Genomic DNA, 22764 nt, shown 5'->3' with positions numbered 1-22764 from the left:
AACAGGCACAGGGGCAAAATGAGTACAGGTCATACAACGCAGATAGTGCTGAAGCTGAGCACAAGGTCGGTGTAGCGAGACAGAACTAATCAGATCTAAGGTTAGGCTACATATATCGAAAACAGTCACTGTGACAATAAAGTGCTGCTATACTACCTAGGCAAAAACGTGCTACAAATACAAGGTAAGAGATAGAGCCAAGAATCTTAGATTTACAAGGTAAAAATGGCAAGAGGTGTTTCTTCAGCCCATGTCTGGAGGGTTGGAGTAAAGGAGTTGTTCTCAGGGTGGTGGGGAGCCTATTCCACCATTGGGGGGCGATGATGGAAAAGCGACATTGCGAGGAGCGTGGGCCTTTCGTTCTGTTAGTGGGAGGAGCGAGGCGTCTGGATGTAGCAGAGCGAAGTTGTCGAGCGGGTGCATAGGGTAGGATGGGGTCCTGGAGGTAGGTCGGGGCATCCATCATATCATTTTTTTCTTTTGGCATGCATGGGTGCGAGGTAGTCTTCGTGCGTGCATTTTAGGCGGCTCCAGGGAAAAGCGTCGACCAGAAGAGTGTACGCGGCGAGTCCCTCAGGGGGAAGGGAAACAACGAACAGTTCCAGGACGCAGCCGGGACCGAGGAGAGCCCCCACCCCGTGGAAAGTGCGTGCCCGAGAGGTGGATCCCCGGTTGTGAGGGAGGTGACACCGCGAACTGGCAACTGTGTGCGTGAGTCCCCGGCACGAAATGGAGAGGGAAGAGGGCGGACCGGCTGCCGACCTGTTTCCCTCAGAGGGACCTGCTAGCGAGAAGACGTGGGTCGTCGCCAGCCCGTCCACAGGAGCGACCCCCCCCCACACACACACACACACACCCCGGCCGTGGAAAAGAGCGGTTCTCTCTCTCCCCGTGCCGCGGTTGCGAGGGCGCCAGATTACGTGTACTGCAGTGGGGCACGTGTGCGGAAGGATAACGTGGGGTTAAGTACCTGCTCATCTGAGTCCGGGAAGGACAGGAATGGGTAGCAGGGCGGGGGTAGAACAGCTACAGGCGGGAAACGTGATGGCGTCTCTGTTTTTGAATTTGCGTGTAAATTTTTTTCCTTTAATTTGTAAAATAAAGATGGATGACTAGGTTACGTGACGTCCATTGACCATGATGCTTGGCGTTATATAAATAATGATTATTCAGTATTGCTAATTTCTCAACTTCAAACATTAAATTCTTAGGTAAATAACAACAGGATAATTATTTTAAATGTTTTAAAACGTTTATCTGGCAGAGTGCCGTGCCTGTGATGTCTGCCTTTTCCAACAGGGGGTGCTGCAGCACCCCTACTTCCCACGGCCCTGATTGTATTTGAATCTGAGTCAACCGAGGCAATCTTATGACTTTGCTTCTGAACTTGTGAGAAAATGTCTACATTGAGAATATGAATGAGCTGTGCACACTGTATTTTGGTTTGTTTTAAAAGACAGCGCATGAATGGTAGGCCTATTTCCTGACGACCTCGCCTGCCTCCGCTGCGATGCTACGGCTTATCGGTATTTTTCAGACAGAGCCAAGGAGACAGCGGTGAGGAATTTGTCCATGGACACGTGAACCTCAGGAGTGAAGTCAGAGGGGAAGAGCATGGCCATCACCACGAGGATGTTGTGGGACAGGATCTGTCAATGAAAACAAGACATATAAGGGTGCAGTCAAATAGACAGGTTCTCGTATTAAATGCCTAGCTAAAGGGGCCAAATACAATGCCCCATCTATCGGCCGCAAATCAACTTTCCGAAATAACAGGACGCGGTAAGAGCCCTTATTTTACCTTGAAATTGGCAGGATCGACTCGCAACTGAAAAGCGTGCAGCTCGCTCAGGGTTAACAGGCCACCGACAAGGTCGTCCATCTTCTCAACAGCCTCGTTGACTCCGCCCATGATGACCTTGCCGTGCTTCTTCACTGGAGCGGAGCCGGGTCTCAGGTCTTTCCAGTGAGAGAAGTAGGTCTTGGTCTGGGGGTAGACAGCCAGCATTCTGGCGCAGGAAGTTAAAGTTTAGTGGAGAAAAGTATGCTATATAAATAACATCAGCTTACAGCTTACCACAACACATGTAAACTGAATATATCAAGTTGAGCGACGTTCATCTTCATTGCAGTTCAATTACCTGGACAGAGCCTCGGAGCCGATATCATCCGCCTTCGTGGCAGCCTTAGCCCAAAAACCCCTCACAATGGCCTTGTCCTTAGCTGAGAGACTCATCTTAATTCTTCTTTTGCAACAGGGAAGTACGGTATGCTGAGGGTAAACTCTGTTGCGGTGACAACCCAGGCACCCTTTTTTATATGAATTTCTGAGGGGGGCACGCCCAAAGCCCACCTGCTACTTGCGTGGGCATTTCACCCGTTTCGAACGTCTCGAAGACTCGGCAATGACGATGTGCCAATCCCTGCAAGATAACAGGGAACGTGCGTAATAGTTTCGTAACCAGTGGGAGGCAACAGAGACATCTACGTTCCTCTAGATCCAATTGAAACAATGCAAAGCACGCACAAATCGCAGCTGTATGAAATGATACTGTTCATATTTCAAACATATTCCTATACATATTGAATATATTTTGAGAAATTATACGTGGTTGTATAATAGTAAGAAATAATAAATAAGAAACAATACGCAATAAGCAATCAATATATTCTAAATAGGCTACAAATTCACATTGTAAATCTAAATTTAAGCACGAAGCCGGGCTAGTGGATTAAGTAGCCGAATCACGCACTTTCCTTCTCCAACTTGAATCGCGATAAAAAATCTAATCAAAAGGTTATTCGAAATTCCAGATCTATACGGTTATCTTGGGACATTTCGTGGGACATTTGCTTTTAATCATACTCAACTCGTACACATTTTCAATAAATTTGCCGTTGTTTGTGTACCTGAAGGGTCAGCACCTGAGGGGTCAGCCTCAAAACAGAAACGCTTGTGTAAGTTGACAAAGTTAATACCATATACAGCCATAAACCATTTGACACTGGTGCAAGATCAATATAAAAATATTAACATCAGCCAAATTGATCACATCTCAGTTTCTTAGATTCTTTCTCAAAGGTAGCGACAAACCTCAGCATTGTTAAGATTAATCTGGGCATCAAGCTACATAAAACTGAGTCAATAAAGATGAACTCTTCTATTTAGGCCTACATTTATTTATTTTATTGTATTGCGATTTTGAGATCGGCTTAAAGTTATTGAACATGAAATGGTTCGGAATGACCGGCCACGCTTTTCAGGAAATTTGAACAATCGCTGATGGTCACAGGTTAGAATACAGACATCAGTTTGTTCGTCAATTTTAAAAAAAGAAACATATGTTATAGACTTCATCGTACATGGTTTTTCTTCCACCGAAAATTGAGACATTACTCTTAATCCAATCCCGGCAATTCATCCGTCGAAAGACATGATTTAAATTTTATCAGTAGGGCCTAAATACTAAAAACAATGGTCTCTGCAATTAAACAATAACGGAAGCATAACCGCCTGCTACGTTTGGGTGTGTATCTCTGAGTTCTGGAAACTCTAGAAATCATCCTTGATGATCAGAGAAAACCAACGCAATTCACTGAATCCACAACAGGGTGGATCTGGTCTGAATGTTTAGATAACTGCTGCGCGTCATACCAGCAGTCGGTGAAACTGAATATGCACTAAACCTTGAACTAATGATTGCACTTCAAACTACGTACAGGATCGGTTCCCCTACATTCCCTTTCATAGCTAAATCAACCTTCTCATCATTTCATTCAACAACAACAACGACAACAATAATAATAATAATAAAAAGAAGGACAAGATAAATATTAAAAGTCAAATACTAATAGTAATACTAATGCTAATAATTACTATTCTTACTTGTAGTAGCAGTGGTGGTCGCTGCTGAAGTTGTAGTAATCGCGGCCACTGTTGTTGTTATTTGCTAGCAGACGCCCTTAACCAACTAAAACATTTAGTTTATGTTTTACTTCTCGTTTGTTTATACAGCTGAACATGCTCTGAAACAATACAGGTTTAGGGCGTAGCGGGAATGTCTAGCCACCTGATCACTATGCGACAGTGTCTTCCACAGTATCCAAATACTATAAATCCCCAGTGTTCGGACATTTTTTTATGGCACCGTTCCCAATAAAGCGTAAAACTTGAAAACCACGTAATTTGATTTGATTTGGGGAATCTTGGTTTTTGAGATTTTGAGTATTTTCCCTCCATCTATCGGTGAGTGGTCCTTGCATGAGGATGTGCTAGTGATTTACAACTGTGCAAGGCTGGAGCCATCTCACCAGAAAACAAATTTTGACATATTAATTAATTGACCAGTCTTGGTGACACATTTTGACGCAGATTAATCCATCACCAAACACGCGCCAAGAACGTGGACTACTATGTAGCAACACAATCGTTTTCATTTTCTATACTTGCAACTCAACAGAAGATTCTGAAATCTTTTTCTCGTGTGAGCAAGTTTACGCAAGTTGACTAATGTGATTCCACTTAATTGCCCAGCCTTAGTTGGATAGTGGAGACGTAGTCAATTATGATCTTCGTTTCGCGTGTTGCCATTGTTAGACGCAATACATTAGACAACAATCATAGCTTCGATAAACTGCAGCTTGTAGTTAATAAAATAATGTTCATTGAAGACATTTCCCACCCTGGCAAAAAGAACACGTCTAAAACACTTCCACTTTTTGCGCGTGCACAGGTCATGTAACGTCATCTGATGTGACAGATGACGTTATCGCTCGACGTGACACCGACAGATACCAGCGCACGCAGGATTTGAGAGATCGGGACCACGGTCTCTTGGCAGCGAACTAGAAAACATGCACGCAGGTGTTGGCACGTGACCGTCCTGTGGCCAGATGTGATACGCCCCTTCTAAGTAGTTACAAATAAAAGCCCCTGCCGTCCAGAAACCATCTTACTCAACGAACCCCTGAACCTTCAACATGGTCGTGTGGACAGAAGAAGAACGTAACGCCATCCAGAGCATCTGGAGCAAAATTAATTATGAAGTGGTCGGCCCTGAGGCCTTAGGCAGGTAGGAAACAGCTTATCACTTCCAATGTTGGTGCTAGACATTAATTGACAAGTGTCCGGAAAAATCATTAATAGCAAAAACATTATTGTCAATAAATATGTAAATATTTAGGAAACGGTTGTTTAGGCAAAAGTTTGAAGGGTTGGATCGCACTTTCCCTTGTTTTCCACATATCTGCAATGAAGCTGACATTGTGATGTCACATTAAGGCCAGCACAAGACAAATACAGGTTGTTAACAATCAATTTTTATACAATGACCTAACAGCTCTAGTAACGAGACCATATACACACATAACAGACTGACGAATCTTCGGATTTGTCCTATATATTACCCCCTCTAATGTAACATTATTAGATGCGTTTTATGATTGTTCACTCTGGATGAGACCGTCTCCCAAATAACAATGCATAAATGCGAATGTAATGTGTCGGATCAGTTCTCTGTTCTGGCACTGTGTCAAGCTGTAACTCTTTTTCTATAGTTCGCCGAATCAAAATCGATAATTTTATCTTTCTCGATCAGGGCTATGATCGTGTATCCTTGGACTCAGCGGTACTTTGGGGGGTTCGGGACCTTCAGCAGTGTCGAGTCCATCTTGGATAATGACAAGGTGCGAGCCCACGGAAAGGTGGTGCTGCACGGACTGGACCGCGCCGTGCAGAACATGGACAACATCAAGGAAACGTACGCCGAGCTGAGCGTGCTGCACTCCGAGAAGCTGCACGTGGATCCCGACAACTTCAGGGTAGGCAAAGGCTTTCAGCATCTGACACAAATCGATAAACCAGCGCTATTTTACCGTAGCTCTCACAGCCGCTGAGAAACTGCGAAACACGATATGAATAATGTTTTAATACTTCTTGTGAAATATCTTTTAACGATTAACAAGTGGGCTCGCTCGTAGGCAGCAATCAAACGCTTGCTAAATCCACTAACTAAACAATAGTGACGCTGATGCACGTTAATAGGGCACGTTAATGTTAACAAAACATCTTGTAAGTGCTTTCTGCTGCGTAACAGGTAATTTGTCCAACGTAGCATACCACTCAGGTGAAGTGCTACTTTAAAGAAAGAACACAAGCCTACTAAACCACTTTAATTCACCATTCTCAGAGGTCACAGGGCTCGTTACAATATACAATATACAATAACATACATGCATGGGCGATTTGTGTAATTGAGAGATGTCGGTCATTTTGGTATATACACCAGCTATCCATTTAATAACGTATGCAGTTGTGTAAAACTCCAACTGCATCATTCCAAATCAGCAAACACAATAATGTATAGTGGTAAAAAACACTAAATCAATTAACCTGTCAAAGCACTTAGAATACACCTTTTATGGTTACAACATTGCATTGAAATATTAATCAAATAAAGCGCGTGTTATGGTACTACCTGTTGAAATGATTATTGGAAAATTAGCTGCCAATCTTGCACTGGCGCGAAGCGTAACTGTAACTCCGTTTTGTAGACCGCGCCTACTTAAGCCACATTATGCCATTTTGGCAGTGGTAGGCATTTTTATAGTGGTAGAATAAAAGTTCAATCCTTACTTTGGTGGAGTCACTTAGTGAGAGAATTCGGGACATTCCTGTTCCAAGAACTGCTCATTTGAAGCCAAAAAAACTCTACACAATGGGCACCGATGCGCCTTTGTTATCTAGACCTATCTGATTTAAGCAGCATATTAAACCACCAAAAATGGCAGACAGCACACGTGTGGGGCTAACATTTTGTTCCATTTTCCTCCTTACAGCTCCTGGGCGACTGTCTCACAATTGTCGTCGCAGGCCAGTATGGTCGCGCCTTCACTCCTGAGGTCCAAGCTGCTTGGCAAAAGTTCTTGCGTGTCATCGTTTCCGCCCTCCAGAGGCAGTACCACTAGAGCTGCCTGCCTTCCACTCGACACAGCTGAAAAAAGGAACCACAGGATTTGTTTTTGTCTGAAATGTTCAATGTCATGTGTGTTTTACTGACCGTAAAAATAAATTATGAAATAGAATTCTGTCTTTTGTGCCTTTTTCGTATAATCTGCAGTTGTACATAACGATTAATAATTTAGATGACAGGTAAGTGCCCACGTTTGCTGCAAATGACTATGAAGATGTTACAATACTAAACCTTCCAGCCAACTGAAATTTTGGAATTTGAAAGGGTCCTTTTTAATGTTGGTATGTGGGAAGAATAGGCTACAGTTTGGAGGTAATCAGGCTTGACAAGATTCAAATTACATCGGTAAATATGTTCACAGACAGTAACGGATTTAGGTATGGGCGACATGGGCAGCCGCCCAGGGCAGCATCTTGCCGGGGGCAGCATGGGTCGCCCACACAAAAAAATTCGGAATGGTGACATTTGCGTGATCGGTTTTCTATCGCTCATTTGCACGTCACGTCAATGATATCATGTCACCGTGTGGGTCAATTAACCTTGTTGGAGTGGATGCCCTGATTCTAGTTTGTGAGCTAGGCAGGCTACTACCTGGGAAGGTCTCCCACTCAGAAGTACAACATGGGGAGGGGGGCAGGGTTAGGTTGGCCTCAGGTCTCCCCACTGGAAGCCCGAGGTAGGGGGAGTGGGGGAATCTATCAAACAGCGCACCTCTAACTTTGCACAGTACTAATGCAATTAGCAAAATCAGTCACACTATGCCAACAAATAAACCACAATTCATTCATAATATTGTGAATATTTAGTTTCACAAACATATTGTTGCATTTCTTTCTGGTTTGTGCGAAATCGTTAAGAATAATATAAAACCAGTCTGCACACCACCAAGGTGAATTGGTTTAGTCTCGACCAGGGGTGGAGCCGATGGCTCATTGTAGAGGGGGCGAGGACCTGTAGTGGGCCCTTATACAGCCTATTACAGGCTGTATGGAGATTGGGAAACTTATGGAGATGGATGGTTGGAATGGAGAGAAATGTGGATTACAATGAGGTGTGCTATTTCAGCACACCTCATTGCATGAGACCATTTTTAAATACAGTGGCTCCGTCAGCAGTGACGATGATGGGAAATAAAACAAGACGCCTATTTCCTACTTTGGGACTCGAACAGAGGGCGTAATTTTTCTGTTTGTACACTTACACAAGGATACTGGACAACAAATAAAGGTTTCTGTAACTCTGTTGTGTCTCTGCTCATTCAAAATAAATATTGCGGAGAGAAACTTAGCTAGGAGTCGGTCGAAACCATTACGCCCTCAGTCTGATTTTTTATTTTTTGCTGCAATCAAGACACACAAACAAACTTTATTCAAAATATACAACTAAACAACAAAAATGCATGTTCAGTCAGGCAGATTGGGCCCAAGATGGGCCCCTTTGTAACTGGCAGAACTGTGGGCCTGGGGCAGCCGCACACTCTGTGAAACTGAGGGGGCAGTTTCACCCGTAAACTACTAGGTTCAGGCTAATGCTGCTGTCACAGTGGGGTGTCAGTCAGGACACAGGAGTCAGGTTCCGGGTTTAGGATTTTTTTGAGGATTTTCGTGGAGTGGGTGTGGAATGTGTGGATGTGTGTGTGGTTTCCTGGAAGGATTCAGGAAGAACAATAAATCAGAAGGGATGGATCATATTGTGAATGTGCAATATACAATGTCACATGATAATGCAATTATAGCAATTATAAAGTATACATTTATCATCTATGCACAGTATGTACAAGCAGGCATTCTAGTGATATTGCAAAGTACATTGCAGCAGGAAGGAAGGACCTACGGTATCTCTCCTTCACACACTGCGGGTGAAGCAGCCTGTCACTGAAAGAGCTGCCCAGTGCTGTTAGAATATCCTGCAAGGGGTGGGACTTGTTCTCCATCAGGGAAGATAGCTTAGCCATCTTTCTCCTTTCTCCCACCATCTTCACTGGGTCGAGGGGGCATCCCAGGACAGAGCTGGCCCTCTTAAGCAGTCTGTTAAGTCTTTTCCTGTCAGCAGTCGAGATGCTGCTGCCCCAGCAAACCACTCCATAGAAAATGCTGATCAGTCAAACAAGGTCCTCAGGAGTGCTGCCTGAGACCTGAGTCTCCTCAGCAGATAGAGTCTGCTCTTTCCTTTCTTATATAGTGCATTTGTGTTGTCAGTCCAGTCCATCTTATTATTCAGGTGAACTCTCACTAGGCACTATGCCCACCTTAAATCAATTTTATTGTTGGTATTCCTGAAATACTTTTAATAAAACCGACTTTCCGTTCGATGAGGTATATTACATGACGTAAAAAGGACATTTTAAAGCAGCACGGTTTTGTTGATCAGTCATGGACACTGAGAACTTAAACATTCATGCTGTAACCCAGCCTAGTTTGGAATTTAAAAGAATATGCCATGCTATGTAATGGCTCCTACTGGACTGCGGCATTTAGGCTTACGATTTTGTATCGTCTCTGCTCTTAGTCGCACTTCCTTAGGAGCACCCTTGTAAATTGCTCTGACCAAGAGCGTTAGCTAAAAAAATGAAATGGAATTGAGAACACATTGAAGGAAACGATACAGACATGTTCTTTCATAGTGTAGCCCCTATGAAGCAATTCGCATATTTTACTAAGAAATGTGTGTGTGCCAATGGATTAATATTTGAGTCGGAGTTCAGCAAGGCAATCTCGTGACTTCGATTCTGAACCTGTGAGGAAATGTCTACATTGAGAATATGAATGAGTTGCGCACGACACTTTACATTTGATCAATCACACTGTTTATTTTGGCTTGTTTTAAAAGACAGCGCATGAATGGTATTTCCTGACGTCCTCGCCCGCCTCTCTGCAGCGACTCTACGGCTTATCGGTATTTTTCAGACAGAGCCAAGGAGACAGCGGTGAGGAATTTGTCCATGGATACGTGAACCTCAGGGGTGAAGTCAGCGGGGAAGAGCATGGCCATCACCACGAGGATGTTGTGGGACAGGATCTGTCAATGAAAACAAGACATATAAGGGCACATTCAAAACAGCTCTTTCCAAACCGGCGACAACATACAAAACAGACATGCTAAATGCTACAGAATAGGTTAATGTTGACAATATACTCCTATCCGTTTAACTTACTGCCTTCTGTAAATATATTTAACGAGATGGATTTTACCCAACCTATTCGAAATGAATGTATAGCTGAAGGGAACAACAGCAGTTTCCCTCCTGAGGTTCAAACCCTCAAGCCTTCTTGCCGCATATCAAATTTCCGAAATAACAGGACGCGCTATCAGTCGTGATATTACCTTGAAATTGGCAGGATCGATTCGCAGCTGGAAAGCGTGCAGCTCGCTGAGGGTTAACAGGCCACCGACAAGGTCGTCCATCTTCTGAACAGCCTCGTTGACTCCGCCCATGATGACCTTGCCGTGCTTCTTCACTGGAGCGGAGCCGGGTCTCAGGTCTTTCCAGTGAGAGAAGTAGGTCTTGGTCTGGGGGTAGACAGCCAGCATTCTGGCGCGGGAAGTTAAAGTTTAGTGACGAAAAGCATGTTTCAGTGCCATATAACAAATATCTGATACATCTTACCATAAGACATCTAAACTGAAGGTAAGTTGAGTGACGTTCATCTTTATTACAGTTCAATTACCTGGACAGAGCCTCGGAGCCGATATCCTCCGCCTTCGTGGCAGCCTTAGCCCAAAAACCCCTCACAATGGCCTTGTCCTTAGCTGAGAGACTCATCTTAGCCCTTTCTGTGCTATACTGAAGTATGGTATGCTGCAGTCAAACTCTGTTGCGGTGACAACGCAGAGTCGCTTTTTATACTAATTTTTGAAGGGGCACGCCCAAGGCCCCCCATGACATGTGTTCGAATTTGACCCCATTCCATCTTCTAGAAAACTCTGACATGACAGTGCCAACCTCCTGCAAGATAATATGGCACATGCGTAATGGAGCCATCGTCAACGGTGGGAGGCAACAAACACATCTGATTTCCTCTACTTCAAATTCCAGCAGTGTAAACAGTTGATAAATCATATTTGTCTTAAATGATTGAGTTCGCATGTCACACAAATTCATATTCATATTGAATATATTACAGTACAAAAGCGCGTCCTTTTTTCACTCACCAAACGCAGCACGTATATATGGAAAATGTGCCTTATATTTAGTAATCAATGAAGCAAAGGTGAGCTACAAAGTCACATTTAAAGTCTAAAAAAACGCGAAAGGTAGGCAAAAATGGATTATATCTAAGTATACACGAGAAAGAGCTGTATGGCAGTATTAGTAAAAAAATGTCAAAATAAGAACATTCAAGAATGAAAAAAGATTTTAACAGATGTCACACAGAAGTCACACAGAAACATATAACTTTGTAACCGATAGGGCACATTTTGCTAAAAACATATGCTACCTTTAGTTCATTATTACAATGTGTAAAGGCTAAAACACAGAAGTCAACATAGGAATGGATAAAGTTCGTGTGAGGATTGGAGACTTTACTGATGAGTAGCGACTTTGTGCAAGTTAGTAAAAATTAGTAAAAAAAAAAGTAAAAAAATTTTACTTTTTATGCCCAATTATAATTGCCCTGCGAGATGTGCAAAATTTTTTCTTAGATCCTTTCTCAAAGGTAGGGACAACTAAAATATTGTTAAAATTAATTTGGGCATTAAGTTACATATAAATTAGTCATTAAAGATATACTTTTCTGTGTATTTTCGTTTATTTTATTGCATTGCGATTTTGACATCGGCCGAATATTATGTGAAAACTAAATGGTTTGGAATGACCTGCCACGCTTTACAGAAAATTTGAACAATCACTGATGGGTACAGGTTAGGATACGGACAACAGTTCATCATTTCAAATACTGTAATGTGGCCTTTCCCAAACATATAAGAATCATATATTAACATCATAATGTGATCAGACGATTTGAAAGATATTTTTGTCATTACCGCTGAACGCATTATTTTCTTAATCCAAGCCTCGCAATTCATCCGTCGAAAGACATGATTTAATTGTTATCAGTTTATACTAAAAATACTGGGCTCTGCAATTAAAAAATAACAAGCAAAACTGTCTGCCAACCAAGTTTGGGTGTGTTTCTCTGAATTCTAGAAATTCTCGAAAATCATTCTGAGAAATCAAAGAAAAGAAACGCAATTCATCCGCTACAGGGTGGATCCAGTCTGCGCGAAGATAAACCATTGGCTCCTTTCCAGTGACAACAGCGGTCAGTGAAACAGAATACCAACGAAGCCTTTAAGCTCTACCGAAATTTCACTTTCAAACTATATAAAAGCTTGGTTCTCCCAAATGTTTCAATCACCCTTGTCAATTTCGTTGAAGAACAATGATCATAATAATTATCAGTAGTATTATTTGTAGTACACTTATGGTAGTCGTTGTAGTAGTAGTAGTGGTCGTGATGGTAATAGTATTCGCAGTCTCTTTAGTTCTCATTTGCTTAGTAGACGCCCTTAATCGACCTAGATTAATTTATTTACATTTTATACGGCTGGATGATTTATGGAGCAATAAAGGTTTAGATAATAACGGTTCAGGCATAATGCCTGCCTCTTCTACACTATTCAACATGCTGTAAATCCCTCGTGTTTGAGCCCGGATACTTTTGATGGCACCATCATGTATAAAATGCACTTGAAAAGTATCTAATGTTTCAATCCACCTTCAATATACCTTTCATCGATTTGATGTGATTTTGCGATTTTTTTTGTTTTTGTTTTTCTTCCACTTATTGGTAAACAGTACTTGTAATATCCTCATTGCCATTCTTGAACGCCATTGCCGTGAAGACAAGCCTAAGGTGAAAGACGCGGTGATTTACAATCGTAAAATGTTGGAGTTGTCTCACAGGAAAACACATTTGAATGCAAAGGGGATAACTTAGTGAATGAACATATAAACATATACTGAATTGACGTTTTTGTGTGAGTTACGCTTAGACGTAGACGTAGATTTGCAATTCAGAAAAAAACCCTACAAACCTTTTTCGCTTTTTTGCAAGTCGCTGTAACGTCAGTCGACGTTACGTGTCTACAGTCAATTGTTCAGACGGAGATTATCCATATCTAGACAATTATGACTTTTGTTCCTCATTTTGCCATGTTTGACGAATTGCATTAAATAGCAGGCATAGCTTCAATAAACCTTATTTCATACTTAATCAAATCATTTTAAACTGTAGACATCTTCCACGTTAGCAAAAAGAACAGGTTTAAAATTCTTTCTGCTTTTCTAGCTCTAATGTGTGCGCTTGCACAGGTCAGATAATGTCATCTGAATGTCATCTAAGGTGACAGATGACGGTATCCTCTGACGTGAGACCTACAGATACCAGCACCCGCAGAATTTGAGAGATCGGGATGAGGTTGGCTTGGCAGCGAAATCATAAAACGTGAGTGCAGTTGGCATGTGTCCGTGCTGTGGTCAGACGTGGCCCGCCCCCTCATTCTTGGGGCGGAGTAATTCACGATAAATATAAGACCGTGTCCTTGACAGTCAACAGATCATCTCGCTCAACGAACCCCTGAACCTTCAACATGGTCGAGTGGACAGAAGAAGAACGTAAAGCCATCCAGACCATCTGGGGCAAAATGAACTACGACGTGGTCGGCCCCGAAGCCTTAGGCAGGTAGGAAACGGCTTACCATTTCCAATATTTATGAGACATTGACTTCAAAAACATTACTAATAAAAGCATTATTGCTAATAAATATACAGCAATTATTGACTGTTGAGGGTATTTAGTCTACGTCTTAAAAAACTGCCTCGTGCCTTTTAACTATACCTGAAATGAGGTGGATATTATTAGCATGTCTCCCAAGATGTCATATCAGGGCTAGCATATGTGGGTGAAATGTCGGTTGTGAAGCTCTTCCAGCTCAGCACTCATCAATTTAAAATACTTTAAACAGTGACCTAACTTATAACAAGATCTTATGCACACCTATCACACCAGGCGGCGGCATGTTTGCATGTGGTAAGCTGTTCAGTGCGTGTCACTTTAATGCAACTGAGATGCGATTTATAATTGGTCTTTGATAAGAGCGCCTGCCAATTTACTATATGTAGCCTAATGCTTCGGATCATTAATCTGTTTTAGCATTATCCTTCCTTATCTGTTCATTTATAAGTGTATATATACATACCGTTCTGTATTGTCTAGGGTCATGTTCGTGTATCCTTGGACTCAGCGGTACTTTGGAGGGTTCGGGACCTTCAGCAGTGTCGAGTCCATCTTCGGTAATGACAAGGTGCGAGCCCACGGAAAGGTGGTGCTGCACGGACTGGACCGCGCCGTGCAGAACATGGACAACATCAAGGAAACGTACGCCGAGCTGAGCGTGCTGCACTCCGAGAAGCTGCACGTGGATCCCGACAACTTCAGGGTAGGCAAAGGCTTTCAGCATCTGACACAAATCGATAAACCAGCGCTATTTTACCGTAGCTCTCACAGCGAAACACAATATGATTCACGATTTACTTCGTACTTTCTAGATTCTAGCAAGCTAGCAAACACTGGCATTGCAATCCTTAAGCATTATAGGTAATTTGCCCAATGTTACGTACATTGCATATGTGTACAGGTGAGGTTTACTAAAGCCCACGAAATCACTTACGAAACCTACAATAAGCACTCACAGAAACCAGCTCAGATAATTTGGTTGACTAAATAAAGTATGTGTTGTTTCTGTACCAATGAAATAATTATGGCTGAACTAGCCGTCAGTCGTATTCAGTGGTGCAAACTGTTAATAACATCCTGTTTTGTTCACTACAACTACTTTAACCTTATTATGCCTTTTTGGCGGCGCTAATCCGTCTATATTGGCAGAACAAAAGTTTAGTGGAGTCACTCAGAGACTGAGTGAGCGACACTATGGTTCCAAGGACTGACCGTTGAAACCAAACACTCTACACAAGAATGCTCAACGATGGCAGCGGATGCGCCTTTGTTATCTACCTGATTTAAGCAGCGTATACAACTCTATCTACTCACTAAAAATGGCAGACAGCACACGTGTGGGGCTAACATTTTGTTCCATTTTCCTCCTTACAGCTCCTGGGCGACTGTCTCACAATTGTCGTCGCAGGCCAGTTTGGTCGCGCCTTCACTCCTGAGGTCCAAGCTACTTGGCAGAAGTTCCTGCGCGTTGTCATTTCCGCCCTCCAGAGGCAGTACCACTAAAGTTGTCTGCCTTCCACTCGACACAGCTTAGAGAAAAAACAGGATTTATTTTCATGTGAAATGTCAAATATCCTGCTGTGTTTTACTGACAATAAAAAGAAACTACCATGCATAACTGTGTTCTGTGATGCTGCACTTAAGTCATACAATTGATCACTCTAATTCGCATCGTAATGAAGTGAATCAATAATTTGTAGTTGTGAACGATAAATAATTTACTTAGTTGTCATAAGTGTCACAGTTCCGTGCACATGACTGTCAGGATGTGGAACTCAATATACCAGCCATCTCAGTCTACTAAACCTTTTCGAGCCCTGTTCAGCATTGTTATTTGGGAAGATTAAAGTTTAACTGTAGAGGTGTAATCAGGCGTGGCAAGATTCAAATTACATCGGTAAACATCGTCACAGAAATCAAGGTTCTTCGTTGGAAAATATCGACGATAATCGAACTTTAGATATTAACCAAATTCTGTGTTACGCGTTTGGACAGAACCCCAGTGGCCCCAAACCACAACACACTCAATTTATGTACTTTCCGGTTCTCCTTAAGTTGATCTCTCTGCTGGTGACTCTGCTTTCCGGAAAAAAAAAAATATATATATATATAGAGGCAGCTGAAAATCATATTCTGAAAGTTTTTCTGTAAAATCAATATCCCTTTAATTGTACTTCTACATTTCGTGCTCCAATTTGATGTTTCAATGTTTACACTGTTACAACGTTACATTGTAATGTAAAATAATGTTTACAAATAACGTTTGCATTGGCACAGACTTTATTGTGTTGGTTTTTGGGCCCCAGTTCTCTTCTAAACACTTCTGCCAGGAGCTTCAATTATGAATATAATTTGGCATAAATTAACAGATACATACAGCAAAGTAAGCCTAAGCCAAGACGAGGCATAATGTTGAGACGATATTGGAAAAAAAAAACAAAACAATGCACATTTTATTATTGGATTCTTTCGTGCTGCCACAACAAGAGCGATCACGCCCGGCTAAGAAATACGTTGTCATTTTTGCCGAATGATATTAGTCGACAAGTTAAGCAGAATCGTCTCGAAACATTTATGAAAATATTTTACTTATCTCAGTGCAAAAAGCAAACACATTCGACCCATGTAATTGCAGACGGTCATTGTCACATTTTTCGAGCCGTTTGGCAGAGACATGCAACGGTTGAGTCCAAAACAAAGGCGTGACATCCATTAAAGGTGTCCAGAGAACTTTCTGGAACAACATTTCCACCACATTGACAATTCGAATTATATTTTGTACCTTAAACATTTACGATTTCATTAATTCGTAAATCAGAGCGGATGAATAACCTGCTCCTCCACAACAATACGTGAACGAAGCACTGTCATTACAATGACAGAAACTGGATGAATGAGCTTCCCATGTGAGTCAGAATAGTTGTCACAGCTCAGGCAGGGACTCGGGCGCAGACAGGAATGCAGGATGCACAAACGAGTTTAATAAAGCCAAAACGCAGTCCAGGAATCAGGGTCAAAAAACAGGCGAAGTCACAATCCAGAAAAGCACAGCAGACAAAACCAAAAACAGATCCAAAGCCGAAGTCAAGTAAACAGGCAAACATTCAGCGAGGCAGGCAGGCAGGCAGGGAGGCAGGGAGGCAGGGAGGCAGGGAGGGAGGGAGGGAGGGAGGGAGGGAGGGAGGGAGGGAGACCGGCTCGTAGCGTAACAGCATAATTGAGACGAACTCGCGACGAGACAAGAAACAAACGGGGAATAAATAGGGCAAGGCTAATAAGGAGCTGGGATGCAGGTGTGTCGGCAGGCAGGTGGAGCCGGTCAGGTAATCGGGTGGGCGGAGACAGGGCGGAGAGCAGGGCAGGGCTGGAACACAGGGAAAAACAAAAGCACATGGACGGGGAAAACAAAAACAAACCAGGCTAAGAAGCCGCAGTCCTGACATTAGTAAAATCGTTGTCCATCTTCCGACTCGGACTGCAGAGTCTTCAACCCCCACCACCAGCTCCTGCTACTTGCATCACTACTATTACGTGGTTCCTTTCTACTGGTATTATTGCCATGAGTTATGGATATAATTATTCATTTGCCTTATACATGATTTCCATGATTTCATGATATACATGATATGCTATTTCACTTATTTGACGACTTTCCACAATTTCTAGGTTGTCTTAGTTTCAGACTGGCATAGTTTATGTTGTGTTGATGCTTGAATGGTGTTATGCATGCATTTGCTAGTCTGCGAGTGTTATTAATCACGTCTGCAGTGTAGCATAGCATAACATTGTAAAAAAAAATGTAAGTTATGTAAGTCGCTCTGCTAAATGCCAATAATGTAGGCTAATGTAACGTTTGGCCCTGTTGCTCGTTTGACTTGGAGACACTTCAGTTCTCTTGGCTATGTATGAGAGCGTCTGCTAAATGAATTTAGCATGCACATGTGGAATGAACCTAATGAATATGGTAATTAACCACACCCCATTGTGTGACGCATGGTCTTTCCCATGGAAAAGCTCGGGCATTCACATCCAAGCAGTGTGGCAATGTAGAAACATAGCGAGTGTAGCAACAGGTGGTGGCGATTTGGCGGAAATAATTGAAAAAGCAGTAGCTTCGGTATGCCATCGGTAATTTTTTAAAATGATTTTTAAATTGGACATTTAACTACCTTATGGTTAACAAACATCGCTAGCAAACAAGCGTTATATTCCAGCAGATGTTCGTAGCCTAAGTATTGCTGAAAAGTTAGCAAGGTCACCAGACCAGACAGGCTACGAAAGATGAGAAGCGAGTGATGGCGTTGTGACAGAGGCAAATACAACGTTAGCTAACTAGCTAATGAAATACAATGTAGTAACCTTACCAAGGCGATAGCTAGCAGCTTCTTTGCAAGTTAACATACTACGAGTTCACCGACTGTGTTTCTGGACTGGTCCGTGACGGACGTATGTCATCGCATAACCATCATGTGCTGTATTGTCTACAATTACATAGGAGCAGATTTTCATACACGTTTCCAAAAATGTGTCCCTTTATCTCGTTAGCCGGAGCTCTTGCTAACTTTTCAGCAATACTTTTACAATTTATATTTAACATTTACATTTATATTTAACATTTACATTGAACACTTATATTTACACAAGTTATTTCATATTTTCCATGAATGAAAAATATTACCCTTGAAAAAGGCTTTGACAGATTTGCATCAATTTGTCTGTAAATATCTTGTCTGTAAATATCTAAATGTTGGTTATTTATTATGTTAACAGAGCATAGGTTTAAGCTTGTTCGTTTATTTGTGAGGTCTAATGCCGCAGTTAATGTCTGTATACTGAAGAGAGAGAAAGAGATGATGTAATTTCATTTACCTGAATTCCGGTGGATGTCCGCGATCATGCATCATCATTGGTTGATCCAGCCAGAGGTCAAGGGGGAAAAAAGGGAGAGGGAAAAAAGAACGAGTTAGTGCGAGAGAGACTAAAGCACTTTGTCTCCCCAATATTGCATTAAAAAGTAGTAAACTCAGGTTAAAGTGCAGTTTCTGTTAATTGTTAATGCCTTTGGCACTCAACCAGAAATCTGCGTATGGTATTTCGTGTGTTGTAAGCTGCTGCGGACAAGATATCTGCTCGACGTTTTGTTACGGTAGCGTACATGCATGCTTAAGCTAGTTTTTTCAGTCTGTGTATAGCCCTTCAGTAGCAAAGTGAACGGACTTTTTAGCTCTAGTTTAGTTGTCACAGCTAGACCCTGAAGAGCTGGAACTGGAATGTAAATACAACCTGAATCCGGATAGTGTTCTGGGCTATAGAGGCGCTCCAATTCCCTCCAGCACATCTGAATTGATGTGGAGGCAACGCGCGAGGCGGAAACCGTTACGGCTCCAGGACCACTGCTGCTGGATTTCCATGGTGGTGTGTGTGAGCAGCTGAAGCCGACGGAACACAGAGGTACTGAGTTTGATTTTATTTTATCCTGAAGAGAGAATCGGCCATATAGTGTTGGGTCACACCGAATACAAGCACCGATCAGGCCTGCAACGTTTTTATTTATTATTTTCTTTTATCTGTCTGATAGATCGCTAGCTATTAGCGAGCTAGCTAGGTAGCGCAGTTGTGTGTGTGTGTGTGTGTGTGTGGGCCCACGGTTTATTGTGCTGTTCTTGGTATATTCGCAGGTTGGCAAAAAGCTCAAACTGAATATTCGCATCCAAATTGGTATTCATATACGTTGCTGTAGCGTGAAAACTGCGTTTATGTTTACATCCAACTTCTTAGTTGACTACGAGAAAGATACTAAAAATAGAGGATAAGAATTGGGAAATTATATTTTGCTTGCTTTTTGCTTAAGTAAATAATATCTAAGCTTGCCTTGTCCCCTGTGGTGTTTATTCATACTCTGAGTGAATAGTTATTTTGAATATTAATTTTGTGAAATTGATCCTTGATGTAGTTTTCCCTAATGTAACAGAAAGGTAATATTAAAAGGGTACTTATTTAAAGGTAACATTGTACTAAGGTAAAGTCAACTGTATTGTTTGGGGTAGCATAAAGGAAGCCCAGGGTGTGATAATTAGCTAAAGAAAATATAAGGTTTATAAAAGGTTGCAGTAATTGTAAGAGTATTGTAAAGAATCCCGGGCCCCTACCCATTATGGGTTACATAGGGGTAGCGCTACATGTGGGAAATCACATGTCATATGTGGACAATGGTTGGACTACATGAAATAGGCGCTGAAATAACCTGGCAACTGAAACGCATTTCTTCAAGTCGGTTTTGCATTCAATGAGGTATTCTTTTACATGAAACGAAAATGACACCTGTGAAGCAGCAACTGAAAATTCAGACGTGTACTGTTGAAATACTGTCATGTGCACCGAGAAATGAAGTCGAAACAATCGAAACCATATTTGGTATATCCTCCTCTTTACATACAATGCCACAGAATATGCCATTTTATGACTTAGCAGTCTCTGCTCTTAGTTTGACTTTCTTACATACACTTTTGTAAATCGCTTTGAATGACAGCATCAGCTAAATAATTAAACATGAATGTAAGTTACAAAAAGGTTATGTTCATATTTACATGATCTTCAAATGAGTGACGAAGCCCGTATGAAGGGATTTGGATATTTTACTGGTAGTTATTTGCATAATTGAGTAAATAATATGCGGGCGTGTGTGTGCGAGCCAATGGATTAATATTTGAGTCGGAGTTCAGCGAGGCAATCTCGTAACTTCGCTTCTGAACCTGTGAGGAAATGTCTACATTGAGAATATGAATGAGTTGCGCACGACACTTTACATTTGGTCAATCACACTGTTTATTTTGGCTTGTTTTAAAAGACAGGGCATGAATGGTATTTCCTGACGTCCTCGCCCACCTCTCTGCAGCGACTCTACGGCTTATCGGTATTTTTCAGACAGAGCCAAGGAGACAGCGCTGAGGAATTTGTCCATGGACACGTGAACCTCAGGGGTGAAGTCAGAGGGGAAGAGCATGGCCATCACCACGAGGATGTTGTGGGACAGGATCTGTCAATGAAAACAAGACATATTAGGGCGCATTCAAAACAGCTCTTTCCAAACCGGCGACAACATACAAAACAGACATGCTAAATGCTACAGAATAGGTTCATGTTGACAATATACTCCCATCCGTTTAACTTTCTGCCTTCTGTAAATATATTTAACGAGATGGATTTTACCCAACCTATTCGAAATGAATGTATAGCTGAAGGGAACAACAGCAGTTTCCCTCCTGTGATTCAAATCCTCAAGCCTTCTTGCCGCATATCAAATTTCCGAAATAACAGGACGCGCTATCAGTCGTGATATTACCTTGAAATTGGCAGGATCGATTCGCAGCTGGAAAGCGTGCAGCTCGCTCAGGGTTAACAGGCCACCGACAAGGTCGTCCATCTTCTCAACAGCCTCGTTGACTCCGCCCATGATGACCTTGCCGTGCTTCTTCACTGGAGCGGAGCCGGGTCTCAGGTCTTTCCAGTGAGAGAAGTAGGTCTTGGTCTGGGGGTAGACAGCCAGCATTCTGGTGCGGGAAGTTAAAGTTTAGTTAAAGTTAAAGCATGTTTCAGTGCCATATAACAAATATCTGATACATCTTACCATAGGACATCTAAACTGAAGGTAAGTTGAGTGACGTTCATCTTCAACACAGTTCAATTACCTGGACAGAGCCTCGGAGCCGATATCCTCCGCCTTCGTGGCAGCCTTAGCCCAAAAACCCCTCACAATGGCCTTGTCCTTAGCTGAGAGACTCATCTTAGCCCTTTCTGTGCTATACTGAAGTATGGTATGCTGCAGTCAAACTCGCAGAGTCGCTTTTTATACTAATTTTTGAAGGGGCACGCCCAAAGCCCCCCCCCCCCCCCACCCACCCATGACGTGTTCGAATTTGACCCCATTCCATCTTCTAGAAAACTCTGACATGACAGTGCCAACGTCCTGCAAGATAATATGGCACATGCGTAATGGAGCCATCGTCAACGGTGGGAGGCAACAGACACATCTGATTTCCTCTACTTCAAATTCCAGCAGTGTACACCGTTGATAAATCATTTGTCTTAAATGATTGAGTTCGCATGTCACACAAATTCATATTCATGATGAATATATTACAGAAACTGACGTTTTTCACTCACCAAACGTAGCACGTATATATGAAAACGTCATTCGAAAAGAACAAATTCAAGTTTAATATGATCATTATTTTGTGGGACATTTGCTTTTAACTACCAACTTGGTAGCTTGGTCATCTTCTTAGCCCCTCCAGTTTGAATTGGAAGTGAGAAAATGTACATCAAATGAAGAAGCTATTCTACATGAACAATTACTTATATAAAATTATTTTATATGGTTATTATTTTCGTGGTATATTTGTTTTTAGTCATGCTCAATTACACTTTCCGAGATGTAACAAACGATTACTATGCAGAATTTCGATTCATTTCCAACTTTTCGTGTACCTTGAAGGGTCACTCTCAAAACAAAAATCCTTGTGTAACTTGTGAAAGTTAATATCAGTTACATTTCAGCTGAGTCTAGCCCTGTTGCAAAATCAATATAAAACATTACTTAACGCAAAAAAATCGATTATATCTCAGTTTACACGAGAAATACTTGTCGGCATTAATTTTATCAGGAAATGACACAAATCAATGGGAGTATTAGTAAAAAAATCAAGAATATGCAAGAATGGAAAAGAGTTAAAAAGTCACACAGAAACATAGTGACTTTGTAACCGATAGGGCACATTTTGATAAAAACATATGCTACCTTTAGTTCATTATTACAATGTCTAAAGACTAAAACACAGAAGTCAACATAGGAATGGATAAAGTTCATGTGAGGATTGGAGACAGGTCGAAACGGCTCAGATCTCGAAACCAGTGTAGAGAGTGGTTGAAAACGATCGTCACTAAAATGCACACATAAGGGTTCTGAATTTTATTGTAATTTTATGAGCAGTTATAATATTTTACAATGGCAGCTGCATTTCTATACAATTGTCCTTAGGCTTTCATCAGTGAAG

General features: G+C 41.8%; 5 protein-coding genes across 5 annotated transcripts; 2 read left to right on the top strand and 3 right to left on the bottom strand.

The window, feature by feature from the left end:
* Positions 1-1520: 1520 nt before the first annotated feature.
* On the bottom strand, positions 1521-2242 carry LOC118794094 (hemoglobin embryonic subunit alpha-like). Its single transcript, XM_036552243.1, has 3 exons — positions 2142-2242; positions 1802-2009; positions 1521-1649 (listed from the first exon to the last, which is right to left on the bottom strand). Exons 1-3 carry the CDS (start codon positions 2234-2236, stop codon positions 1521-1523), a joined length of 432 nt encoding a protein of 143 aa, XP_036408136.1. The 5' UTR covers positions 2237-2242.
* Positions 2243-4980: 2738 nt separating this feature from the next.
* On the top strand, positions 4981-6966 carry LOC118794043 (hemoglobin subunit beta-2-like). Its single transcript, XM_036552178.1, has 3 exons — positions 4981-5072; positions 5598-5820; positions 6838-6966. Exons 1-3 carry the CDS (start codon positions 4981-4983, stop codon positions 6964-6966), a joined length of 444 nt encoding a protein of 147 aa, XP_036408071.1.
* A 2894-nt stretch (positions 6967-9860) lies between these two features.
* LOC118794096 (hemoglobin subunit alpha-1-like) lies at positions 9861-10755 on the bottom strand. The gene is made up of 3 exons (XM_036552245.1): positions 10640-10755; positions 10296-10503; positions 9861-9989 (listed from the first exon to the last, which is right to left on the bottom strand). The coding sequence occupies exons 1-3, from the start codon at positions 10732-10734 to the stop codon at positions 9861-9863; spliced, it is 432 nt and encodes a 143-aa protein (XP_036408138.1). The 5' UTR covers positions 10735-10755.
* A 2810-nt stretch (positions 10756-13565) lies between these two features.
* On the top strand, positions 13566-15214 carry LOC118794044 (hemoglobin subunit beta-2-like). Its single transcript, XM_036552179.1, has 3 exons — positions 13566-13657; positions 14192-14414; positions 15086-15214. The coding sequence occupies exons 1-3, from the start codon at positions 13566-13568 to the stop codon at positions 15212-15214; spliced, it is 444 nt and encodes a 147-aa protein (XP_036408072.1).
* A 5337-nt stretch (positions 15215-20551) lies between these two features.
* Positions 20552-21515, bottom strand: LOC118794261 (hemoglobin subunit alpha-1-like). Its single transcript, XM_036552476.1, has 3 exons — positions 21400-21515; positions 21054-21261; positions 20552-20747 (listed from the first exon to the last, which is right to left on the bottom strand). The coding sequence occupies exons 1-3, from the start codon at positions 21492-21494 to the stop codon at positions 20619-20621; spliced, it is 432 nt and encodes a 143-aa protein (XP_036408369.1). The 5' UTR covers positions 21495-21515; the 3' UTR covers positions 20552-20618.
* Between the last annotated feature and the right edge of the window lie 1249 nt (positions 21516-22764).

Source organism: Megalops cyprinoides, chromosome 19 (assembly GCF_013368585.1).
Source record: "Megalops cyprinoides isolate fMegCyp1 chromosome 19, fMegCyp1.pri, whole genome shotgun sequence".
NCBI classification, from domain to species: domain Eukaryota; kingdom Metazoa; phylum Chordata; class Actinopteri; order Elopiformes; family Megalopidae; genus Megalops; species Megalops cyprinoides.
This window is presented reverse-complemented; position numbering and strand designations above follow the sequence as displayed.

Bases quoted from the DNA above. Each gene is read 5' to 3' on its own strand.
- LOC118794096 (XM_036552245.1), bottom strand. From the start codon at position 10,734: ATGAGTCTCTCAGCTAAGGACAAGGCCATTGTGAGGGGTTTTTGGGCT. The intron at 10,504-10,639 runs GTAATTGAACTG...TTCCCGCGCCAG, and splicing joins GGCTCCGAGGCTCTGTCCAG to AATGCTGGCTGTCTACCCCC. The intron at 9,990-10,295 runs GTAATATCACGA...TTTCATTGACAG, and splicing joins TCGATCCTGCCAATTTCAAG to ATCCTGTCCCACAACATCCT.
- LOC118794094 (XM_036552243.1), bottom strand. From the start codon at position 2,236: ATGAGTCTCTCAGCTAAGGACAAGGCCATTGTGAGGGGTTTTTGGGCT. The intron at 2,010-2,141 runs GTAATTGAACTG...TTCCTGCGCCAG, and splicing joins GGCTCCGAGGCTCTGTCCAG to AATGCTGGCTGTCTACCCCC. The intron at 1,650-1,801 runs GTAAAATAAGGG...TTTCATTGACAG, and splicing joins TCGATCCTGCCAATTTCAAG to ATCCTGTCCCACAACATCCT.
- LOC118794044 (XM_036552179.1), top strand. From the start codon at position 13,566: ATGGTCGAGTGGACAGAAGAAGAACGTAAAGCCATCCAGACCATCTGG. The intron at 13,658-14,191 runs GTAGGAAACGGC...TGTATTGTCTAG, and splicing joins GGCCCCGAAGCCTTAGGCAG to GGTCATGTTCGTGTATCCTT. The intron at 14,415-15,085 runs GTAGGCAAAGGC...TCCTCCTTACAG, and splicing joins TGGATCCCGACAACTTCAGG to CTCCTGGGCGACTGTCTCAC.
- LOC118794043 (XM_036552178.1), top strand. From the start codon at position 4,981: ATGGTCGTGTGGACAGAAGAAGAACGTAACGCCATCCAGAGCATCTGG. The intron at 5,073-5,597 runs GTAGGAAACAGC...TTTCTCGATCAG, and splicing joins GGCCCTGAGGCCTTAGGCAG to GGCTATGATCGTGTATCCTT. The intron at 5,821-6,837 runs GTAGGCAAAGGC...TCCTCCTTACAG, and splicing joins TGGATCCCGACAACTTCAGG to CTCCTGGGCGACTGTCTCAC.
- LOC118794261 (XM_036552476.1), bottom strand. From the start codon at position 21,494: ATGAGTCTCTCAGCTAAGGACAAGGCCATTGTGAGGGGTTTTTGGGCT. The intron at 21,262-21,399 runs GTAATTGAACTG...TTCCCGCACCAG, and splicing joins GGCTCCGAGGCTCTGTCCAG to AATGCTGGCTGTCTACCCCC. The intron at 20,748-21,053 runs GTAATATCACGA...TTTCATTGACAG, and splicing joins TCGATCCTGCCAATTTCAAG to ATCCTGTCCCACAACATCCT.